We start from the raw sequence: 24,735 nt of genomic DNA, 5'->3' as shown, positions 1-24,735 counted from the left end.
TTAATTCCCATGTCAGGTCCTGCCTCAGTGTCAATTGGTTTTCTGATGCACTTTATTTCATCCCTTAGTTGAGAATAACCTCATTGTTTATCCCACCTGAGTCTCTCTCTAAATACAGCTCTTTATTTATCTACCTCACCCCTGGGTTTTTAAATTTTCACTCCTCATATTTGGCCCAGCTCACCCTCGTCTAAATTCTTTTACTGTTTTTATACTCTGGTTTATTATGTTATTGTTACTATCTTATTGTTTTATTATGTTATTGTAGAAGCATTTTACTTGATATTGTCATGTGCCATGTATGTATTTTATTTTGCTTTATTGTAATTGTTTGGGCTTGGTCCCATGTTAGCCCCCCAAAGTCCCCTTGGGGAGATGGAGGTGGGGTACAAATAGAGTTGTTATTATTATTATTATTATTATTATTATTATTATTATTATTATTATTGGAATCAAGATACCTGAAATACACATTTCTCCTATAGATATAGCTATTTCAGTTATAAAATAGTCTTAATAAATTCTATTCTAAGTCTTCTTGCCAATGAAGTGTTGTAGGTTATAGGTAACCATCAGGGAGAAGGACTGTTTGGTAGTGGCACCTCTTTTCTCTTCAGAGAGGTTCACCTAGGGCACATAAGGTCTTTTGCTCCTCCTTCAATTTCACATAATTTATTATTTTTATATATATTTTTAGTCACAGCCTCCCTTTAGGCCAGCATACCCTATTTTATCCTTACAGCAAGCATGAAAATAGATTAGTCTGTCAAAGAAAATGACTTGTTTAATGGCATGCCATGAACTGGGAGATTTCAACATTGGTATAGTAGTAAGTAAGTGTTGAAGTACAGGGCATTATATAACAATAGCCTCTATAGTGATATGCTCTGCAAGGAAAGTCCAAACATGCAGACATTTATGTTGTTCTGTGTTAAAAAACAAAATATTTGGTGAGTTTCTACCTCCATAGAAAACATATATTTTCTTTTTCAGTTACGTTTTATACATTGTACAAAATGAGTGAAGAAACAGGTGAATCTGAGTGGGATAAGCAATGCAGCCCATCATAATATAATAAAGACAAGCAGCAGAAGGGGGGGGGAGAGAAGAAATAGAAACACAAGATTATACAGAGTAGATAATCGAGGAGCAGTCATTTGTTAAAGTTAGTGGATCTTGCCTACTCAAGACTGCCCCCCCCCCCCCCACCACCAAATGCCTTGAATCACCACAAGGGTCACTCATAATACGAGGGTTATTCGGAAAGTAGAGTTACAAGATTTTTTAAAAAATATAAAGAATGAATATATTTTAATAAAACTTACATGGATTGTAGTATAGGTATTATATTATTTTTCCACATAATCACCATTCAGTTCAATACGTTTTGCCATCCGTGCGATGAGTTTTTGATGCCTGTGTCATAAAAAAGTTTCCCTCCTTTTTCAGCCAGTTCATCACTTTGATTTTCACCCCCTCCTTGTCAGAAAAGTGTTTTCCATCAAGCCATTCCTTCCATTTAGAGAACAAGTGATAGTCACTGGGCGTGAGATCGGGGCTGTGAGAGGTGTGGCTTAAAACATCCCAACCAAATGAAGTCAACAACCCTTGTGTTGCATGAGCAGTGTGTGGACAGCCATTGTCATGAGGGAGGGAGACTGGCACCATCAGCATCCCACGGCATTTGCTTTGGATGGCTCTACCAAGTTTCTTTGTGGTCTCACAATATATTCCATACCCATTTTATCACATGCTGTCTTGACATTACATCCCCTCGTTACATCCTCTCATTCATGTCCTTAGCAGTTAGGTAGCATATTACAACACAAACTTCGCACTTGGAGGGAAACTTGGAGAATGCTCATCTCCTACCTTCAGCACAACACCAGTCAATGAGCTACTGATGCCTGACACTGCTCATTTGCTTCCACTGATTTCCCGCTATATGGCAGTGATGCCAACTTCCCCCGAGAAAATTCTCCATGAGAGTTATGTGCCTTGTAATCTTACTTTCTGGATAACCGTTGTAGCACACTGTTGCTGAAAAATCCTTTTTCCTCCACCTATGAGGATTAGAGCAAGAACTCAGGGGGAAATAACTGAGTCTGGGAATGGGACAGAAAAGGCAGATTATGCTCTATTCCCTGCTAATTACAAGGACCTGACATTTTCACCTTGAGAGCCCTGGTCCTTTGCACCTCTAGATTTCAAATCAAGTCTTCTTGATTCCAGTTAGACTTTCTGAGCCTGGGACCAATCCATCAAATGTGTTGGACTATCACTTCCATGATCTCCAACTATTTCACATTCTTTCCTACTGATTGAAATGGGAATTGCAGTCCACAGTATCTCAGGAATGCCAGATTGAGGAAGACTGCTCTAACCAATTACATAATATATAAGAGCAAAGCAATGTCTCCACCACAATGCTTTTCACTATATATTATAGCTCCTGGTTAATGGCTAACAGATACTTTCCATCATGCATTTCATACAGATGCATTTTGTTTTTCTAAATGTGAACTTGAGACATGTATTTGAAAAAAACTTAAAACATATATTTGGAAAAACTCTTTTTATATGTCTCAGTATTGGCTCCTGTCTGAATAGCTGTGTTGGGTCTGCATATGAGAAGCTAGGCCAGTTAAAATCCCAGCATTTAGAACAGGGGCCCACAAACAGAGGGCCAGGTCACAGTTCCTCAAACTGTTGGAGGGCCGGATTATAATTTGAGGAAAAAAAAGAATGAATTCCTATGCACACTGCACATATCTTATTTGTAATGCAAAAAACACTTAAAAACAATACAATAATTAAAATGAATAACAATTTTGACAAATATAAACTTATTAGTATTTCAATGGGAAGTGTGGACCTGCTTTTGGCTGATGAAATAGGATTGTTGTTGTTGTTGCGTGCTTTCAAATAATTTCAGACTTAGGTTGACCCTGAGTGAGGGCCGGGTAAATGAGCTTGGAGGGCCGCATCTGGCCCCCGGGCCTTAGTTTGAGGACCCCTGATTTAGAAGGTGGCTTTTCTTCACCCAGGAAATATGATTTTTGTCAACCTCAGCAGCAGTTTGATTCTTTTTTATTATTATTTTCTTTTCTCAACATGCAAAAGTTCCTTGCTATCTCTTCGTGAAACAATCTCTCGAAGAAGGCACAAGTATGGCAGTGTTGATGCTGCTCACTGCAGCTTCTTTCCTCTGTATTTTTTTTATTTAGCAAATAGTAAGTTTTCAATGACAATGAAAACTACTCTCTTCCCTCCACCCCACATCAATGTATCAGATTCTGGCATTGTGTTTTACTATAGTATGCTTTAACTTAATACAATTTGTTTATAGAAAAAGAGGAGAGAAGGAAAGAATCAGAGAAGGAAAAAGAATCTGTAAGAAATGAGAAAAACAAGATAGTAAATCTTAATTGGTACCGTGTGGTGGGCTCCAATTGTCATGTGCTCAGCACCTTATTTCTTATAAAACTCAAGGAAAGGGTGCCAAATTGTTGGAGAATCAATCTCTTTGAGTCTCCTTGTGGAGAGCAGCGTATTAATCAGTGTTTCTCAACCAGGGGTTGAGGACCCCTAGGGTGGGTCATGAGGGAGTGTCAGAAGGGTCGCCAAAGACCATCAGAAAACCCAGTATTTTCTGTTGGTCATGGGTGTTCTGTGTGGGAAGTTTGGCCCAATTCTATTATTGGTGGGGTTCAAAATGCTCTTTGATTGTATGTGAACTATTAATCCCAGCAACTACAACTTCCAAATGTAAAGGTCTATTTTCCCCAAACTCCAGCAGTGTTTACATTTGGGCAAATTGAGTATTTGTGCCAAGTTTGACACAGATCTATCATTGTTTGAGTCCACGGTGCTGTCTGGATGTAGGTGAACTACAACTCCAAAACTCAAGGTCAGTGCCCACCAAACCTTTCCAGTATTTTCTGTTGGTCATGGGAGTTCTGTGTGCCAAGTTTAGATCAATTCCATTGTTGGTGGAGTTCAGAATGCTCTTTGATTGTAGGTGAACTATAAATCCCAGCAACTACAACTCCCAAATGATAAAATCACACCCCCCCCCCCCGAACTCTTCCAGTATTCAAATGTGGGCGTATCGGGCATGTGTCAAATTTGGTCCAGTGAATGAGAATACATCCTGCATATCAAATATTTACATTATGATTCGTAACAGTAGCAAAAGTAGCAACAAAAATAATGTTATGGTTGGAGAACTGTATTAAGGGGTCACAGCATTAGAAAGGTTGAGAACCACTGGTATCATCATCATCATCATCCTGCCTTTCAAAGCCATCATAGAAGATGGCTTTGAAAGGCAGCAGATCACAGGAGCTGTCTTCATAGACCTGTCAGCAGCTTATGATTCTGTGAACCACCGCCCCCTCCTGAGAAAAATGTATAATATCACAAAGGACTACCACCTCACCCGCCTCATAGGAAACCTGCTACAAAACAGGAGCTTTTTTGTTGAGTTTCAGGGCCAGAGAAGCAGATGGCGGAAACAGAAGAACGGCCTGCCTCAGGGGAGTGTGCTTGCTCCATCAATGTTCAACATTTACACAAATGACCAGCCACTGCCAGAAGGGCCAGAGAGCTTCATCTATGCTGATGATTGTGCCATTACTGCTCAAGCAGGGAGCTTTGAGATGGTTGAACAGAAGCTCTCTGAAGCTCTAGGTGCCCTTACTGCCTATTACAGGGAAAACCAGCTGATCCCTAACCCATCTAAAACACAGACATGTGCTTTTCATTTCAAGAACAGACAAGCATCCCGAGCTCTGAGGATCACCTGGGAAGGAATCCCACTGGAACATTGCAGTGCACCCAAATACCTGGGAGTTACACTGGACCATGCTCTTACCTACAAGAAGCACTGCCTGAACATCAAGCAAAAAGTGGGAGCTAGAAACAATATCATATGAAAGCTGACTCGCACAACCTGGGGATCACAACCAGATACAGTGAAGACATCTGCCCTTGCGCTATGCTACTCTGCTGCTGAGTATGCATGCCCAGTGTGGAACACATCTCACCACGCTAAAACAGTGGATGTGGCTCTTAATGAGACATGCCGCATTATCACGGGGTTTCTGTGCCCTACACCACTGGAGAAATTACACTGTCTAGCCGGTATTGCACCACCTGACATCTGCCGGGAAGTAGCAACCAATAGTGAAAGGACCAAGGCAGAAACATTTCCAGCTCATCCTTTGTTTGGGTATGAGTCAGCACATCAATGACTTAAATCAAGAAACAGTTTTCTAAGATTTATAGAGAGATACTCTCTGGAACACCTCAGCAAGCGAGAGTCCAAAAGTGGCAGGCCTCAATCAATGGCTGATACCAAATGAGAGACTCCCCCCCTGGGCACACAGAAAACTGGGCAACTTGGAAGGTGCTGAACAGACTGCGCTCTGGCACCACGAGATGCAGAGCCAACCTCAAGAAATGGGGCTACAAAGTGGAATCCACAACATGCGAGTGTGGAGAAGAGCAAACCACTGACCACCTGCTGCAATGCAACCTGAGCCCCACCACTTGCACAATGGAGGACCTCCTTGCAGCAACACCAGAAGCACTCCAAGTGGCCAGATTTATTTATTTTTTATTTATTTCGAGTACTTCTACCCCGCCCTTCTCAACCCCCGAGGGGGGACTCAGGGCGGCTTACAAAAGGCACAATTCGATGCCTGGTCAAAGGACATTTAATCTGGTCAAAGGACAGATTAAATGTCTGGTCAAAGGACATTTAATCAACTACCATGCTTGCAAACTCTGTTTTGTCCGTTTGTTAAAAAATTGTTAAAAATTCAATACAATTGTCTGGTTGATACTGACACAATAAATAAATAAATAAATAAATAAATAATCATACTGTAGTCCAATATAAAGTATCTTTTCTTGATCGGCCAGTATTGGGAGCTCTTGAATCAAATGTTGATACTAAATGTACTGTTGGATTTCTGATTTTGTAATGTTGTATCTTGTGCTGTCAATGTAGCTTTGGCAAATGATCTTTCCTGTCCATTCATCCTTCAAGTTCCAAGAATTAGTTTCTTTTTCGTTTTAAAAACATTCCACAGTTAGGGGACAGCCATCCCAGAAGCTGCAGTGAGCATCATCAATTCTGGCATTTTGTTGTTGTTCATTCGTTCAGTCGTCTCCGACTCTTTGTGACCTCATGGACCAGCCCACGCCAGAGCTCCCTGTCGGCCGTCACCACCCCCAGCTCCTTCAAGGTCAGTCCAGTCACTTCAAGGATGCCATCCATCCATCTTGCCCTTGGTCGGCCTCTCTTCCTTTTGCCTTCCACTTTCCCCAGCATAATTGTCTTCTCTAGGCTTTGCTGTCTCCTCATGATGTGGCCAAAGTACTTCATCTTTGCCTCTACTATCCTTCCCTCCAATGAGCAGTCGGGCTTTATTTCCTGGAGAATGGACTGGTTGGATCTTCTTGCACTCCAAGGCACTCTCAGAACTTTCCTCCAGCACCACAGCTCAAAAGCATCTATCTTCCTTTGCTCAGCCTTCCCTAAGGTCCAGCTCTCACATCTGTAGGTTACTACAGGGAATACCATGGCTTTGACTCGGCGGATCTTTGTTGCCAGTGTGATGTCTCTACTCTTTACTATTTTATCGAGACTGGACATTGCTCACCTCCCAAGAAGTAAGCGTATTCTGATTTCCTGGCTACAGTCTGCATCTGCAGTAATCTTTGCGCCTAGAAATACAAAGTCTACTTGTGCCTTTTTCAAGAGATTGTTTTACAATGAGATTGCAATGAGATGTTCATGCTTACAGAAACTTATTTTTACTTTTTAAATTAAAACATTATTTTCCTCATTCCCTAATCAGAACAGTTGGAAAAAATTCAATTGTATTCCTGTAGTCAAAATGTTGCTATTTTTTAGGGGTGCTATAAACACAAAACTAGGAGTGCTTAGAGTATTTTTCTTGTTTGAAAATTAGGTTTGGCAGACTACATACCAGTCTAGATTAAAAAGGTAAAGGTTTTCCTCTGACATTAAGTCCAGTCATATCTGACTCCGGAGGCTGGTGCTCATCTCCATTTCTAAGCTGAAGAATGTGCGTTGTCCCTAGACACCTCCAAGGTCATGTGGCTGGCATGACTGCATGGAGTGCCGTTACCTTCCTGGTGAGTGGTACCTTATTGATCTACTCACATTTGCATGTTTTTGAACTGCTAGGTTGACAGAAGCTGAGGCTAACAGCAGGTGCTCATGCCTCTCCCCAGATTCTAACCTGCGACCTTTTGATCAGCAAGTTCATCAGCTCAGTAGTTTAACCCACTGCACCACCGGGGGCTCCTCCAGTCTAGATTAATCTTCTTTAATCCAATTTTTTTCAATTTCTTTTAAAAATGTTCTGTTTTATTTTTCCTCTTTCCACTTTCACTCTCTCTATCCTGGCTTACTTCAGTTGTTAAAATCTGAGTTCAAAACGCAAAAGTAATTTGCCATCAATGAACCTTAGGGGAAGATAGAGGACACACAAACTACTGTCCTCCCACGTACATTCAGGCAAAGGCGAAGTGTTGCAGCTTATGTGCTCTTCCTCATTAACCATTTTTTCCATCTTAACCATACTCTGATGCTACTTGGTCACAGATGTGCATTTTCTCCTCCAATTGTGAAATGCTGGCGAATGTGATAAAACACAATCACCATGTAAATAAATCCAGATGCAGAGATTTATACATTCAACCCTGATGAACGTAAAAAATCTCTTGCTTTAAAAGTATACATGCCTAGAGTATATAGGTATATGCATGCATCCCTATCTGTATATATGAATATACCTATGTGTGTATGTGTACATAAGAAATCTTTATACAAATCATGTTTGCAGCATAAGCTGCTTAAAGCTGAAGCTGCCACAAGTGCTATCAGTTTTGCCGTGAAGGACCTGAGCAATGATTCTCTTTCCACTGAAACAAGTGAGATTTAACTATGACCGGCTTGTGGCCTGTGTAAATGAAAGGTGTGCTTTATGTGCTGTTGCCTGTTTGCAGTTGTGATTAATCACTGTTGTCAGGTTTATGCAGACTGGAAAAGAGTGAATGGAAAAGGCATGGCCAGCCCTATCAGAAGGCTTCATATCTCCTGCCCAAGATAAGAACTTCACTCAGCCATTGCGGCCTGTCTGAATTTTATCCCACCTCTGCCTCAATCTCCGTCTCACAGCAGAGTCCAGTTCCTTCTTGGAATCTCAGCCCTTCTTTTAAAATTCTGGCAATGATATGACCAGGAGAGGGTAGACTGCACTGACTGGGCAAGGGAAGGGTTTGAACTAGGGTTGTGCATTTGGAGTAAACCGTGTCCCATTTCGTGTCTCGGATTTTGGTGGGGGCATTGATCCAATTTTTAGGAGCCTGTCAAAATCGGGAGCGCAGATATCAGTTTTTGTTCTGGGGTTCTGAAAGATCTATTTTCTATCAGACCAATATTGGGGGGCGGGGAGGCTACCCTTCCTATTATTTCAGGCATTTAAGCTCTATTCTAGAGGACTGGAGCTCGGCTGCAGGCAGGTATATGCTTTAAGGAGGCTTCTTACCTGTTCCTTACTCCAGAGGAGGTGGTCGGCTGCAGGCAGGCACATGTACTTTCTGGGCCTTCGTGCCACATACACTTTCCAAGACAAGGAGAGAAGTTTACTCCAGAGGATGTGCTCAGCTGCAGGAAGGTGCAAATGCTTTCTGGGCCTGCATGCCAGTTTCCAAGGCAAGGAGGCAATTTTACTCCAGTGGAGGTGCTTGGCTGCAAGCAGGTGCACACACTTTCTGGGCCTGCACACCACACACACACACACTTTCCAAGGCAAGGACGCTGCTCACGAAAAGCAGTTGAGGAGCTCGGATCGGCTCCCACTTGCTTTCATGTCAAGCTGATTTTTGTACCGGGAGGGGCCTTCCTGTTACGTGCTTCTGAAAGTAACAAAAGTAACAAAAGAATGGATGAAATGAAGAAAAATGGTTACACGCACAACCCTAATTTGAGGGTTGAAAATCAGTTGCTGAGTGGTGAATCAAAACCTAAGTCAATCCCATAGAGTCAACAACGCTTGTTACAATTAACAAAAGGATCCAGGATCATGACAGGAGGCACACAGGTTGGGGAAGGCAGGCAGACTTTGTTTGCTGACTTCAGGCAGCAGCATGGCTTAGGTCCACTCTGGGTCAGCTCTGGGAGTGCAAATGCATGGGGATGAGATGAGATTCCTTATAGCGGGAGGGTGAGATTCCTATAAGTTCTTACGTGAAATTCCAGTATAGACAGTTTGGGGCTAGATTCTATGCCTAAACCCACTTATTATTTTAATTTTTTTTTACTTCAAACATTTGTACCCTGCCCTTCTCAGCACCTGGAGAGGGACTCAGGGAAGTTTACAGCCAGCAGCAATTTGATACCCCACATAGTAAAACATAGTAAAACACAACAATTACATAATAAGTTAAAACATTAGATTAAAATTAAATTAAAATCCATTTAAAATAGTATTCACTGTTAGCCATATATAAATCTGAAATTCTGCAACCAATAACTCAGTCCAAGGCCTGTCTATAGTCCATTTTCCAAAGTGACTTCTAGTCAAAAATGGACATCTTATCTACAGGTCAATGTAGAATATTGTGCCCTAACTCTTATTTAAAAAAACAACACAATCCCCTTTTCCAAGCAGAATGGTGAAAGGTGAGAACTTAGTCCATCTCAGGAGAACCTTAAAAAAAACAAAACACCAACCCTCTCTACTCTCTCTACTTTTTTACACTACCATAAATTTGAATCTGCAACATGTATATCGGGGGGGGGGGGGGGGGGAGGTTCTTACCAGTAATTAAACTACTGTATGACCTGATAGTGACCAAAAAATAACTGCTCTTGCCAGGGACTGCAATGAACAGCAGTCACCTACAATGCTTCCCCTTCCCCAATTAAATGAAAACAGTCCCTTATATTGCATCCTACCAATGCCAGTTGGCCCTCAGGGTGTTTGACACATAATCCATCAACACGATTATGTTGTGTAGTAAAATCATAGATTTGGGGGAGAAGTGTTATTTAGTTGTTGGCAATCATAAAATCATAGAATAATAGAGTTGGAAGAGACCACATGGGCCATCGAGTCCAACCTCCTGCCATGCAGAAAAAGCACAAGGCCTATCATGAGGCCATAAGTGTAAATCTATTATCTAGGATTATTTCCTTGCAGGCAGTTGAGATCAACATTTGTTGAAAGCTCTTGACTTATTTCATCTCTTTAAATTGGTTTGCAGCCTGTCAAGTTAGATCAATCCAGGAACTATTGTTTTCTCCTTCCTTGTGATGTGCACACATGTATTTTCTTTTCTTCTGTAATAATTCTTTCATACCCATCTACAATGGACTCCCTCCACTACTGGCAAAAACAAGTGAGCAGACAAGAAAGTTATGTGGACAAAAGTTGGCAAATGGCAACCAACCTCCTCCCCAGCTATTGTTTTTCTTGCTTCTGGCTGCCAGCTCTGAAGAGACAAAACATGCCGTTCCAAGTTCATATAGAGTCTTTCTGAAAATGCTGATGTCCAATTAATGGCTTGTAGGCATGACAAATTAAGGAGGGTCATAATAGAGATCTGGATCTGGAAAATGTTGCTGTAATGGTTGCCAGATTGGGAACTTTACAATGACGCTGGGAAATAAAGTGTATCTTTCCCCACTCAAAGTCCATGATTAGGAATGGGGAAAATAGCTATAAAAGTATCAATTTGATCCTTCTGCAACTTAGGAGACAAAAAGCACCCCCTGGCTCAGAAATCTGCACATTTTTGTGAAGTTTGTGGTGGGTTTTGGAAAAGGAAAATATGCCCCAAGGCCTGTGAACACTTTTGCAAATGGCAAAAATGCATACAGTTAAAAATATACACTGTCAGTTAGAAAAATACAAAAAGATGTATATGTTAGAAGAAATATGTATTAATTTCTCAATGAGAATTAAAAGCAAAGTCCCACAACTTGATATAAGCAAAAGACTTTGAGTCAGAAACATAAGCAGAATGGCTGGAAACGCAGTGAAATCAAGACTACTGCTTGTTCAAGTGTTTACCTGCTAAAACTGGAGAGCAAGGTGTGAGTGTACATAGCCCTGTTATCCAACATCCTCAGAGGCTGCTCTGAGGCACTGGACCTTCTTTTCTAGAGAGGCTAGATTGGCACCCTCCATGGTGTCTTTTCAGAGGAATGGACAAACATTTTTGCCTTGGGGCCGCATTGCAGATCTGGCCAAGAGGGCCAACCTGGGGGTAGGAGGCCATTTGGATGCTGGATGGGGCGGGCCATGAGGGGTAGGGCCTCGGAGAGGGTGGGGACAGGAGGGGGCAGGCTAGGCCCTGGGTCATACTCAGGTTTTTCTCCCAGCATAAGGACAGGGCTGCTTGCCTCATCCTTATGCTGGGAGGAAGACATGAGATGCAGCGACTGCCCTGATCCTCCTCCCCAAATCCTTGGGCTGTCTTCTTGGCATTATGCCAGGAGGAAGATGGGCTGAGAGTGCTCTGGCAGACTCTCAGCTGCCACATGCCTTCCTTGAGCTGTCCTCCTGGGATAAGGATGGGGCTGCTTGCACTGTTTTTATGCTGTGAGGAGGGCATGACACGCAGTGACTGAGAGCACTCCAGAGGGCTCTCAGCTGCTGCGTGTCTTCCTCCCCCATCTTTTTTGGCATAAGTATGTGGCAGGCTACCATTTCCTTATGCCAAGAGGAGAGAGAAAATTAGGAGGGCCTGAGGTAAGTGCATCCGGGTCCCGGGCCTTAGTTTACCCATGCCTGGTATAGTGGCTTGAGTGCTGAAGTACTAGTCTGGGAGACCAGGGTTTGAAACTTCATTTAGGCATGGAAGCCCACTGGGTAATCAGTAAGTCCCACCCTCATCTTCCTAAGACAAAGATAATAGTAACCTGCTCTAAACAAATCTGTCCCAGAAAACTGTGGAATAGTGTTGCCATATGTCTGAACTGACTAGAAGGTACACATCCACAACAACAATAACATAACTGTAATGAGGTGGGAGGAGGTCTTCAGATTGCTCTTGCTGGATAACTGGTAGCCTGAACCCCATGTTACCAACTCCTACAGTTCATTAAGAGAGCTATCAACAAACTCCAGCCTATCCATCTCTGCTGGGAGTATATGTCTGAGCGAATTTTGAATAGGGGTGTGAAAAACTCACCGCTGACTACATGTAGAGCTAATCCTGAGGGCTAAAAATAGGCACAGAATAAAGAAAGCAAACCATATAAAATTAATCTAAAATTAACTATAGAATTAATTTAAACTATAGAATCTGGTAGAATTAAAATAAAACGAAAAACATTGAGCCTTCAAGTCATATCTGAATTATGATAACTGTAGGGCACTTTTACCATGGGGTTTTCTTGGCATGATTTGTTTAGAGCAGGATTGCCTTTACCTTCCTCTGAGGCTGAGAGTGTGTGACTTGCCCAAGGTCATCTAGTGGGTTTCCATAGCTGAGTCTGATATCTAGAGTCATAGTCCAACCCTCAAACCGCTACACCATGTTGGCTCATCCTCACACTTATTAGGTTCCTGAAAAATAACACATTGGAGAAAATGAGTTCAAAGAACTTCTGAACTTGTTGGGCCGAGGATATGCTCAAAAGCACAATGTTTCTTAATTCTGAGCCTATTTCTGCCCAACTGATTCTTTACATAATGTTCACCAAGTTCTGGTTGGTGGATTGCAGGACACCAGAGAAAAACAAAGCAGATTGCACAAGGTTTACGTCTAACCCTTCCCCCATATCCTCTAATATTTCACAAATGAAAATAAAGACATCTGTGGCTGAGCAACATCAGAGTGTAGCCAAGAGATGTGGCCAGATAACAAAAAGCAAAATCTATAAATGAACAAGAACTCAGAAATACTATTTTAAGCAGGAAAAACACTGGAACATGTATATTGAGTTTAGGGAAACTTGAATAAGAAAAAGAAAAAGCAGCCAAATCAATAAACACTGTTTCTTGTGAGTGTAAACAGCCATCATATTTAACATTTAAATTCTTGATATGATACAATACATCATTGTAACATGTTAATTCATTTGTTAGACTGCTCAAAATTACAGCTGTCTCACAGATCCAGAACTTTGAATTTATATCTCCCCGTTGTATATCATATAACACATCAAATCCCACCTTCCCTGTAGCATTCATGTGAGCCAGCCATAGCTCTCGGTCTAATCTATGTCCTTCACAGAGTAGTTGAGATAAAAATTATGTTGGGAAAACGCATAGCTCAATATTTTTAGCTCCAGAGAATAAATTGGATACAATTAATTAAAAATATAGCTAGGGGAGAAAAAACCCAAGATTGTCATCAAGAAATATTTGCATTCCAATAGCCTTTAGGTTAAATCCTGTAGATTTAAAAGTAAATTCCATTGAAATTCTGGGCTCACTTTTGAATAGCTATGTGTATGCTTACATTGTTAACATAAATGGAACATTATCCTGCAGAACAAGGCTCTCTTATCATAGTTAGCTAATACATCTCACCACATCCTGGACCTCTACAAAATGATTTTGAAGTGGAGCAAGATTCTACACGGTGATATTTTGTTTGGTCTGATATGAGTGCATGTACGAAAGTGAGATGCTGCCAATAAAAGAAAAATGAGGATACTCTACCACAGCATTTTGTTACAACCCTTTGGTTACAATTCTTTAAGATATGTAATATTTAAAAAATGGACCAGAAAAGGACAAAAACAGTGTGATATTTATGTGTTGGCATCTAATGGTTGCCTGTTGTGAAGCTGCCCTGAGTCTCCCTCCAGGGGTGAGAAGGACAGGGTACAAATGTGTGAAATAAATAAATATTGATTAAAGAAGAATTAAGGTGATTAAAGGAGAAAGGGGGTCTTTGTATCTGTAAAGCTACAATTATATTTACATCGCCATTTAATTCACTGGGATATTCTTCTCAAATGGCACATGTAGCATTGTCATGTAGAACAGTCATTTCTTTATTCGGTGCTTTAATGCTAGGTTTTGTTTATTCATTGATGTTGTGTTGTAATATGTATTTGCATGCATGGGCAAGAAATTTTTCCTATGGATGTCTTTCTCCTTCCCTCCTTCCCACATCCCCATAGCATGTGAATAGTCAGGTAGCATTGTGTAATCTGATTGTTGTTTTTTGTTAGTGTGGTGTGCCTTCTTATGGTATCTTATAGCAATCCGAAGCCTTTAATGGGCTTTTTCTGAGAGCATGTGACTCAATCAAGGTCACCCTTTGGGTTTTCATGGTCAGCAGGATCATAGTCCAATGCTCAAACAGTTACATGTTGGTTGCATTTGCACAGACAAATGTAGGATGTCTATTCTATAATGTAGGACCCACTCCGCAGAGGTTTGCCAGCTGTCACTTAGCAACCTTCAACTCAACTCAACTGTTTTCAGTTTAATATTCTGTAATCAATGGAACACCCTGTAAAAGTCTATAAGATACATATGATATCTCCTTTATCGTCTGTTACACTTCATGAAGACATCTGCTTCAGTACAGGAAATCACAGCAAAACTAGCAAGACAAATTCACATCCCTGCTGGCATGGAGTCTAATGCTAATCTCCACGAAGTCATTAAAACAGAATCCTTTTATTTATTTTGTTGGTCTCCAGCTGCTTCTTTCCACCTTTCCTCTATGGCCTAAGCCAAAGGGCCTTGTCTTGATCCTTTCTTTAGAATATCATACCTCTTCCTCCTCCTGAGTCACCTCCTTCTCCTTAAACCCTTATCACCCTATCTCTTTCCCAGCATGTATATGTGTTTTCCTGTCTTTTCCACAGCCATATAAAGCCCATTCAGCCTAATGCATTTATCCACAGCCTGATGTTTTCTTTCTCCTCTCCCCTCTTCCTCCTACACAGCTAAAGAGAGTTCCTTGGGGGAAACGGAGCTACAGCCCGGCTCGGATCCTGCTGGAATGGATGGCAGTTACCTCACCGTGAAAGAGACAGGAGTGAAGGTACCTCAAGAGAGGGCAAGCAACGACCTTCCCAGCCCAATGGACAAGACTGACTCAGAGAGCAACAAAGGCAAGAAGAGGCGGAACCGCACAACCTTCACCAGTTATCAACTGGAAGAGTTGGAAAAGGTCTTCCAGAAGACTCATTACCCAGATGTCTATGCCAGAGAGCAACTAGCCATGAGGACAGACCTCACTGAGGCACGAGTACAGGTAAGGACAGCTGCTGTGGACAGAGCTTCAGAGAAAGCAGACATGCTTCTGTTTCCACATTTATTGCTCTTATTGTATCCCAGCTATCCCGCCACCATGAAAATATAACATCAAGGTAGGGGACTGGTACTCTGGATGCAACATGATTCCCCCATTACTGGCTGTATAATAAATAACTCATACATCTGCATTCTGGCAACATCTGAAAGGTCACACGGTTTCCATCCCTGATGTTACATCTGCTCTCACATGAATGCTGAACAACATGGTGACGTCCTGCTTTCATGGAGTCAGAGTCTCCGTACCACTGTTTGTATGACAAGTAACGTCAGATTCCTCTCCTAGGGCTAGTGGGAAAAGGGGAAGAGAGATGTTGTCAAAATAAAGCTATAATCGTCCAACCACATCCCTCCATATGTGTAGATTTAACTTTTGTAGATCATGGATTTGATGTGTTCTCTCTAAGAATCTCAGTCTACCAGTGTGAATTTATGGTCAGCATCTGTCAAGGGTTGATTATAGAGGAATGCTAGAGGACCTAAAAATTCCTAGAAGGTTGTCCTCTCAAGTAAAAAGGTAGACGTTTTATTTGAAGTTTCCCCAACCCCAGCAAATGTGGAGAACTAACTATAATTGTGGGAAACCTCTTAAAAGTCTTTCCCAGCAGCATCCTATGGACCGAAGCAACTGTCCAAGTGTTGTAGAACTACAATTTCCAACTGATGCCAACATAACCAATGGGAAAGACTGGAGGGGCACAGCATTCCCACAATTGCCATCCACATTAAGCAAAAGCTACAACAGGAGAAAAGACAACCTGTGAACAAATCACCATCCAGATTCAATACACCCCAGCAACAATTATTTTATTGTTCCCCTGAGAAATCACCAACCTTTATTTATTTATATATTTAATTGCTTGCCTTTTTTCCAGTGGGCTTAAAAGACAGCATGCATGACTATGCTCCACTTCACTTTATCCTCATAACCACCCTGTGAAGCAAGTCAGGCCAAGATAAGATCTCTGACTAGCCCAAATGCCATCAATTAGTTTCGTGCTCATTGTGTATTTGAATTTGGCCTTCCTAAGTGCCATTCTGACACTAACCATTTTATCCTGCAGGCTCCCATAGCTGTCACTTCCCAAACATCTCACACTCATCACCCTAAATTGGATGAAAGATAATGTGAGATGTAGCTAGATCTAACTAGTTTGCTCCTCTTATCTTTTCTCTCTTGATGACAACTAAAGCAGTTGTTATTCAAATCCAATTCCATAGCCAGTTTGATAACAACAGCAGTGTTGTTTGATTTTCTACTTCTGAATCTCTCTGGTTTGACATTTGACTAGTAGAAGTCTGAGTAGAAGTCATGCACTTGAACAGAAGAGCTCCCCTGAAGAACCATTATCATTTTGTGAGTTTGCCATAACTTGAGCTTTCACATCTCAGGATGTTTTTTCTTGTTCCTTGGCTTCTTCCCAGACACTAAAGTGGCCAGTTGTCTGCGTAGCATGTTAATTTATGAAGTTGGTGTCACAAGACGATAAAGGAGAATTTTTGCCTTGTGATGTCAGTAAAACAATTCTTCTGCTCCATTTTCAGGTGAGGTCTGACCAAAGTATAACATATTGACAGTACTACTTTCCTTGATTTCGACATTATGTTCCTATCAATCCCTAGAACTGTCTTGGCTTTTTTGGCCAACTGCATCACACTGTTGAGTCATGTTTACCTTATGGTCTACTGAGACTCCTAGTTTCTTTTATATGTACTGCTTTCAAGCAAGGTGTCATGGATTCATAAGCATGAAGAAAAAGTCTGTGAGATGCTTTGTAAATTATATTTCTAGGTGCTCATCTGAGCTAGGTGTACATTCAACCATGTAACAAGTGAGTAACCCAAAATACATTTTATATGGTCACAATCATCACCAGAGGTCAGATATTTGTTTTTTGTTTTCATTATTCGGGGGGGGGGGGGGGCACTTCACCTGTAGGTCCAAAGCACCTGGGCCTATGGGTGCAGGCTTTGGGCCTACACACCCAGGTCTGGCAGGGCCTGGTTAAGGAACACCTATTTGCATCACTGTATATCCCTGCATTCAGGAAAAACACAGGACTTCATTGTGATAGCTGGTGTAGATGGCTCCAGCACATATGCACATTTTAAAATCCCAAAACAGTTGATGAAGGCTGTAAACAGATGAAGCCATGGTCACACAAGTGGTTAAATGGAAGCACAAATGGAAAGCAATTCCCATGAGAACCACTCCGTCGTTCTTATATTTATGAAATTAAACAGAGCTTGAATTTACACAGTGGGCACCAGGATGGCAGGCAAGTGACCTCAAAAGGAAACGGCCTTTAATGGGGCAAATCTAAAGGCAGCATTAGGATGAGGAGAAATAATGACAAGAAATCTGCTTGGGTGCACATTTGTATATCCGCACCAGCAATTATGAGGTCCAGCACATTTATTTATTTATTTATTTGTTTGTTTATTTGTTTATTTATTTAAAACACTTATATTCTGCCCTTCTCACCCCGAAGGGGACTCAGAGCACAACATATACATGGCAAACATTCAATACCTGGATACAGTACATAAACATTAAAAAACATTTTTCTAAATATTAAAATACACCATTTAAAATAGCACAATTTATCTCAGAGAGTCAATAGAAAAAAAATTAAAAGAAAACCTCTGGGGGATGTCCTGTATCCATTTTGTGGATTTCTAAAATCCGCTACAAACAAATCTTTCAGAATAACAGGGGGCTATTTGCCAGGACTGACAGCTCCATGTTTGAACTTGCTTTCAGGTACCATGTTTTTTAAACCAACTTCTTTGTCCTGCATTGTGAGGCTGTATGGAAGGGCCCTCAAGTAGGCTCATAGAGGGAAACTAAAAATTCATCACTCTGGGTCCTTTCACATTAGGTAGTTATAGCATTATAGTCAGCCCTCTATATCCACAGATTCTCCATTCACAGATTAAACAATCTATGGCTTTAGAATGGTTTTTTTTTTTTAAAAAAGAAAAACATCTGCAAAAGTCAGATTTTGTTTTTGTCATCTTATATAAGGAACACCATTTTAATATGCCATTGTATATAATGGGACTTTAGCATTCCTGCATTTTGGTTTCCATAGAGGACATTATCCGCTGGATAATGGAGAAAGGCAGGGAGTTTCAGAAAAACATCTATTTCTGTTTTATTGACTATTCTAATGCCTCTGACTGTGTGGATCATAATAAACTGTGGCAAGTTCTTGGTGTTATGGGGCTACCAAATCACCTTGTCTCTCTCCTGAGGAATCTGTATAATGACCAAGAAGCAACAGTAAGAACTGACCATGGAACAACAGACTGGTTCAAGATTGGGAAAGGCATACGGCAGGGTTGTATACTCTCACCCAACCTATTCAACTTGTATGCAGAACACATAATACAATGTGCGGGGCTTGACGAATGCAAGGCTGGGGTGAAAATTGCTGGAAGAAATATTAACAACCTTAGATATGCACTTTGATGGCCAAAAGCAAGGAGGAGCTGAGAAGCCCTCTAATCAAGGTGAAAAAAGAAAGCACAAAAGCTGGGTCACAGTTAAACATCAAAAAACCAAGATTCTGGCAACCGGACTGATTGATAGCTGGCAAATAGAGGGAGAAAACGTGGAGGCAGTGACAGACTTTGTATTTCAAGGTGCAAAGATTAGTGCAGATGCAGACTGCAGCCAGATCCAACCAGTCCATACTTCAGGAAATAAAGCCCGACTGCTCATTGGAAGAAAGGATATTGAGGCAAATATGAAGTACTTTGGCCACATCATGAGAAGACAGGAAAGCTTAGAGAAGACAATGATGCTGGGGAAAGTGGAAGGAAAAAGGAAGAGGAACCGACTAAAGGCAAGATGGATAGATGGTATCCTTGAAGTGATTGGCTTGACTCTGAAAGAGCTGAGGGTGGTGACGGCCAACAGGGAGCTCTGGCATGGGCTGGCCCATGATGTCATGAGGAGTTGGAAGCAACTGAACAAATAACCAACAAGAGGATCCTGGAACCCAATTGTAATGCATACCAAGGGCCCACTGGTATATTCCAATTTAACTGACATAACTGCATTTGTGGCTGTGGCTTGTTGTTTGCTGAAGTAGTAGAGCTGTTTGGGTGTGAATTCTAAATGCTCCTCTCTAAATGGTAAATCCCAAGATTACATTGGATGTTGGCATGGCAGTTAGAGTGGAGTCATGGCAGCATAATTGCCTGGAGTAGAAGGGTGTAAACAGTACTGGACTACATTGAGCAATGGTCTGACTCGGCATAAGTCAGCTGTCTGTGTCCAGGTCCCTATGGATTTGCTTAGACAGAATGGTAGAGCCAAATAGATGAGGAACATTTCAGTCTCCCTCCTAGCAGTGTTGTGCCTCAGGCTTACTCAGACAATGTGGCTCCCAGTTGCTTTCCTCCAATTGGTTCTTCTTCTTTGGCAGCCTGTGGCTTCGCTTGCTCACTTCCCTCCTTCCCCTGTGCTGAGTGCCAAGAAACCTTCACTCATCCCCAGAGAAATCTGCTGTTAATGGAAATCTTTTCCAACAGTGACCCTGTGATGTGGCAGGGTCTCGAAAGTAAGGTGGAAATGTCACATTTTGTTGCAGCAAAATCACAGCCTGGGTGAAGAAGATGAAGAAGAAGGAGGGGAAAAGTTTGGGGGGGGGGGCAAAGCAAGAAGTAATATATCTTGATCCCTTTTCTCCCATAAAACCCTGGGAGGCTTTTGGAAGAAGCGGAAAAGCTGAGCTAAGCCTGCAGGAAATTAAACATGAAATGAAAACAAGCTCAGGTTATTCAGCTCTCTCATCCCAGGCTCCAATTTCCCATTCCAGGCCACTGATAAAATGGTGTCCAGTTTCAGTGCTTAGAGATGAATTCTGGCTCTGTTCCTATATTCAAGCAAGCAATCGGGAGACGGGCTCATGGCCCTCAGCAAGACATAAGGGAGAAGCATGGGGTAGGGAAAGAGGGCAAACAGACAAGGAACTCGGGGGAGTGGATGTTGTAGTGTGAGAAAGGTTGTCAAGGGGATGGGCAAGGGACAGAGACCATGGGAAAGGAACAGACAAGTGGGGTCCGTGTATGTGAAAACAAATTTAATTTATGGGAGGAATGGACACTGAACATTGGTTTGTAAGGCCCAGAATTTGGAAAAGTTCCTTTTTAGATGGCAGTTCCCAGAATCCCCCACCCAGAAAGGCCAGTGACCATTTTGGTGGGAGAATCTGGGACTAGTCATTACAAAAGTAATGTGTTCAAGTTCTTGATTTAGCCCATCTTGTGATAATTTATAGTGAGTATCTCATATGTCACGGCAATCCCACCATTTAGCATGATGAGGATGTTGGGTCTTGCATATCAATAACATCTGGAAAACTGTATGAATTATGCTGCTTTTGTTTATTGGTAGTATTAAAAATGGTGCCACTAATGTACAAAAGTAGGGCTTCATTTGGTTTGGAATATCAAGAGGTTTGTAGATACACATGCCAATATTCTATATTTGTTATATCAGTATAATAATTCATTTATTTATTATTTATTTAAAACATTTATACCCCATCCTTCTCAACCCCCGAGGGGGAACTCAGGGTGGCTTACAAATGGCAGCCATTAGATGCTAACAACAAACAACCATCACCTTAGAAAGCAAATTGACATTGGATAACACAAAAGTATAGAAATACATTAAAATTAAACATTAAAAGCATTAAAATAAAATTAAAAAACAATACTGCACTGCGCACAACTATTATTACACCTCTCTTTAGAGTTGGAGCTACTAATGGTTTTTTAAAATACCATTTCAACAGAATAGTTTTGACAAGCTATAAGCCATTCTCTCCAGCCTCAGAAAACGAATATATTTATTTACCCTATTTATCATAGCTCTGTTTCACCATTGCCTCACCACCAGCTACTTTCAGTGGGACAATGAGTTCTATGAACAGAAAGATGGAGTAGCTATGGGGAGCCCTCTCAGCCCGGTCATAGCTAACTTCTACATGGAACACTTTGAAAAACAAGCCCTGGAGACAGCAACCAAAAAGCCCACGATATGGTTCAGATATGTGGATGACACCTTCACTATTTGGAGCCATGGAGAAGAAGAACTCAACATGTTCCTGGACCATCTGAACAGCATCCACCCAAACATCCAATTCACCATGGAAAAAGTAAATGAAGGAAGACTGCCTTTTCTAGATGTCCTAGTCATCCGCAAACCAGATCAACAATTGGGTCACACCGTTTACAGAAAACCCACACACACAGATAGATATCTACATAAAAACTCCAACCATCACCCAAGTCAAAAAAGAAGCCCCATTAAAGCCTTGGCAGACCGTGCAAAAAGAATCTGCGAACCCCGCCTCCTCCAAGATGAACTGAACCACCTCAACTGGGCTCTACAGGCCAATGGATACTCCACCTCAGACATCAGAAGAGCTGCAAAACCGAGAACAAACCACGAGTGTAAAGATGAAGATCCACTCAGAGGAAAAGTGTTCTTGCCATACATCAAGGGAACCACTGACCGCATAGGGAAACTGATGAGGAAACAAAACATACAAACCACTTACAGACCCACCAAGAAAATCCAACAAATGCTACGTTCAGCAAAAGACAAGAGGGATCCTCTCACCTCTGCAGGAGTCTACCGTGTACCATGCAGCTGTGGACAAGTCTACATAGGGACCACCAAACGCAGCGCCCAGACACGCATCAAGGAACATGAAAGGCACTGCAGACTATTTCAACCAGAGAAATCAGCCATAGCAGAGCACCTGATGAACCAACCTGGACACAGCATATTATTTGAGAACACAGAAGTGCTGGACCACTCGCACAACCACCATGTCAGACTACACAGAGAAGCCATTGAAATCCACAAGCATGTGGACAATTTCAACAGAAAGGAAGAAACCATGAAAATGAACAAAATCTGGCAACCAGTATTAAAAAACTCAAAAATTACAGCAGAAAAACAACAGAGGGGAAACAAACAGGCACATGAAATCACCCTCAACAAAAGATTCCCCCCAGGCGCTACCAAGCCATTGAATGCAAATCAAGGTGATCAGCTGAAACATCCACAGCTAGCCCCAGCAAACAAAAGTCCTTTGTCTCACCCTGGTCATTCCACAGATATATAAACCTAGTTTTTCCTAGTTCCAATAGACCTCATTACCTCTGAGGATGCTTGCCATAGATGCAGGCGAAATGTCAGGAGAAAAATTGCCTCCAGAACATGGCCGTATAGCCCGGAAAAATCTACAACAACCCATGGATTCCGGCCATGAAAGCCTTCGACAATACATTACCCTATTTATACCCCGCCTTTCTTAACCCCCGAAGGGGATTCAAGGCAGCTTTACATATAGGCAGCTGCTTAATGCCTTAAAGCAATATACAATTCAAATAAACATTAAATTAAAATTAATACACATTTAAACATTTAAAAACATTACACCCACTATTAGAAACCATGCCATCCACAATCGTAATCCAGGGCCATTCCAGTAGTCATTGCACCTATTATGTTTCTATTATTACAATACAATTATTCTCTGAAGACTTGATCCCAAAGCCATGTTTTCACTTTCCTTCTGAAGGCCAGGAGGGAGGGAGTTGATCTAATGTCACTGGGGAGGGAGTTCCACAGCTGAGGGGCCACCACTGAGGAGGCCCTCTCTCTCGTTCTCACCAATTGAGCCTGCAAAGGTGGTGAGACCAAGAACAGGGCCTCCCCAGACGATCTTAATCTCTGATGTGGTTCATTATTAAGGGGAGATACATTGTAGAAACATAGAAAAGTAAAAAGTGCAGGGTTCAAGGTAAAAGTAACTGCTTTAGTACCATAATGAGTTATGGTAACATATGTATTCTAAAAATCTGTAATGAGTAATAGTAATGATTTTTGAAAGGTGCTTTCCATGTGAATTTTGTAATAGTGATAGCAGATTCTTGCAGGGAACAAGACTGGATGTACCTTGTAGCCTTTTCCAACTCTATTATTCAGAAGTCTTTGCAGACTTAATCTAATTGTGTTTCCATCTCCTACATGGATATTTTAATTATTCTTTGGTTAGTCATTTATGTTTATAAGTTTATATTGATGCTATTTATTTATTGTTTTGGTCTGTTTTGTTTGTTCATTATGAAATTGAATTTTTGCCACTTTTGTTCTGGAAATCACCCTAGTCCCCTTGGGGGGATAGGGTGGGTTACAAATAAAGTTTATTATTATGGGCTCATGGTGATGCAAACTTTTATAAAGAGCTCTCTTGTTTATTTAAACTTACATGTCTAAAATGACATGTATAAGTGTTTTTTGTTGGATTTTTTTTTTTTTGGTCAGGCCAATTCTTTTTTCTAACGAAGTTTGGGAAATGGGCAGTTTTATTTAGGAAAATGATACAGAGGAAGACTTAAACCCCCCTTCCCCCAGCAACATGGTGCCTGTCTAACTCAACCCTACTACTTCTCCAGCTGCTTTTCATAAAACTTAAAGTGATGGAAGATCTGATCAGTGATCTCTGTCATTTCGTCTAGCTTGGCCTCCAGGGATACTGTCATTTCCTGAGTTCTTCCTATATTCCTGTAACATTTGGAGGACATCCTTGTGTTGTGACATTGTGACAGCCCATGCTTCACTACAATTACTGTGCTCTGTATCATTGTGGCTAATGGAGGCAACAATGTGTGGATGTTACACAATATAATGGAAAACATTTTATGAAGAGAAAATTCAAAATGGAACTGCTTTTCCAAGGACAGGCTCTGGGTACCTATAATGTGCGGTACTGCTGTAAATAACTGTAACAATCTGAACTATTAAAATGCATGAGAAAATGCATAGGGGATTGTGAAAGAAGAGACACGACTTCATTTCACTTCGCTCGTCTTGCTGCAAGTAAAGAGCCCATCGCAGGATAATGTGATAAATTGTGCTTGCATTATGTTTCTCCCACTTTGCCTGAAGCTTATTGTACAAAATTGAAGCTTTCCTGGTGCCAAACACTTTGGGATTATTTGGAAATTGATTCTTTCTATCACTGGAAATAATGTGTTAATGACCTCTCACCTCATTATTATTTGGAAATCACTTTGAGTGTGAATGTCTCAGTCTGTGTCTTTGTGATATCGGGAGCATAGTGGGATGGTTTCCTTGCTCCTCCCTTGAGAATGCCCTGGGACCTCCAGCATGGAAATCGTTTTTCAATCCTGCCAGCACAAGGGTTTAACCCATTGCGCCACTGGGGGCCTCTAATAGAGCATACAATTCCTTTACTGCAGTAATTCTCAAACATTTGTCCTCTAGGTGTTTTGGACTTTCATTTCCATAATCTCTGACCACTGACCAAAGCAGCTGAGACTGCTGGAGGTTGAAGACCAAAACATCTCC

The 24,735-nt window shown here is 41.4% G+C and overlaps 1 protein-coding gene across 1 annotated transcript in view; it reads left to right on the top strand.

Moving 5' to 3' along the window:
• ALX4 (ALX homeobox 4) overlaps nucleotides 1-24,735 on the top strand; it is a 103,005-nt gene that overhangs the window by 55,358 nt on the left and 22,912 nt on the right. Inside the window, exon 2 of the mRNA XM_060764384.2 lies at nucleotides 14,963-15,273. Coding sequence (XP_060620367.2) covers nucleotides 14,963-15,273 — 311 coding nt within the window. The remainder of the gene's footprint in view (nucleotides 1-14,962; nucleotides 15,274-24,735) is intronic.

The sequence above is a fragment of the Anolis sagrei genome, chromosome 1 (assembly GCF_037176765.1).
Source record: "Anolis sagrei isolate rAnoSag1 chromosome 1, rAnoSag1.mat, whole genome shotgun sequence".
Taxonomy (NCBI): domain Eukaryota; kingdom Metazoa; phylum Chordata; class Lepidosauria; order Squamata; family Dactyloidae; genus Anolis; species Anolis sagrei.
Note: the sequence above shows the minus strand (reverse complement) of the source record. Positions and strands in the feature narration are given on the sequence as shown.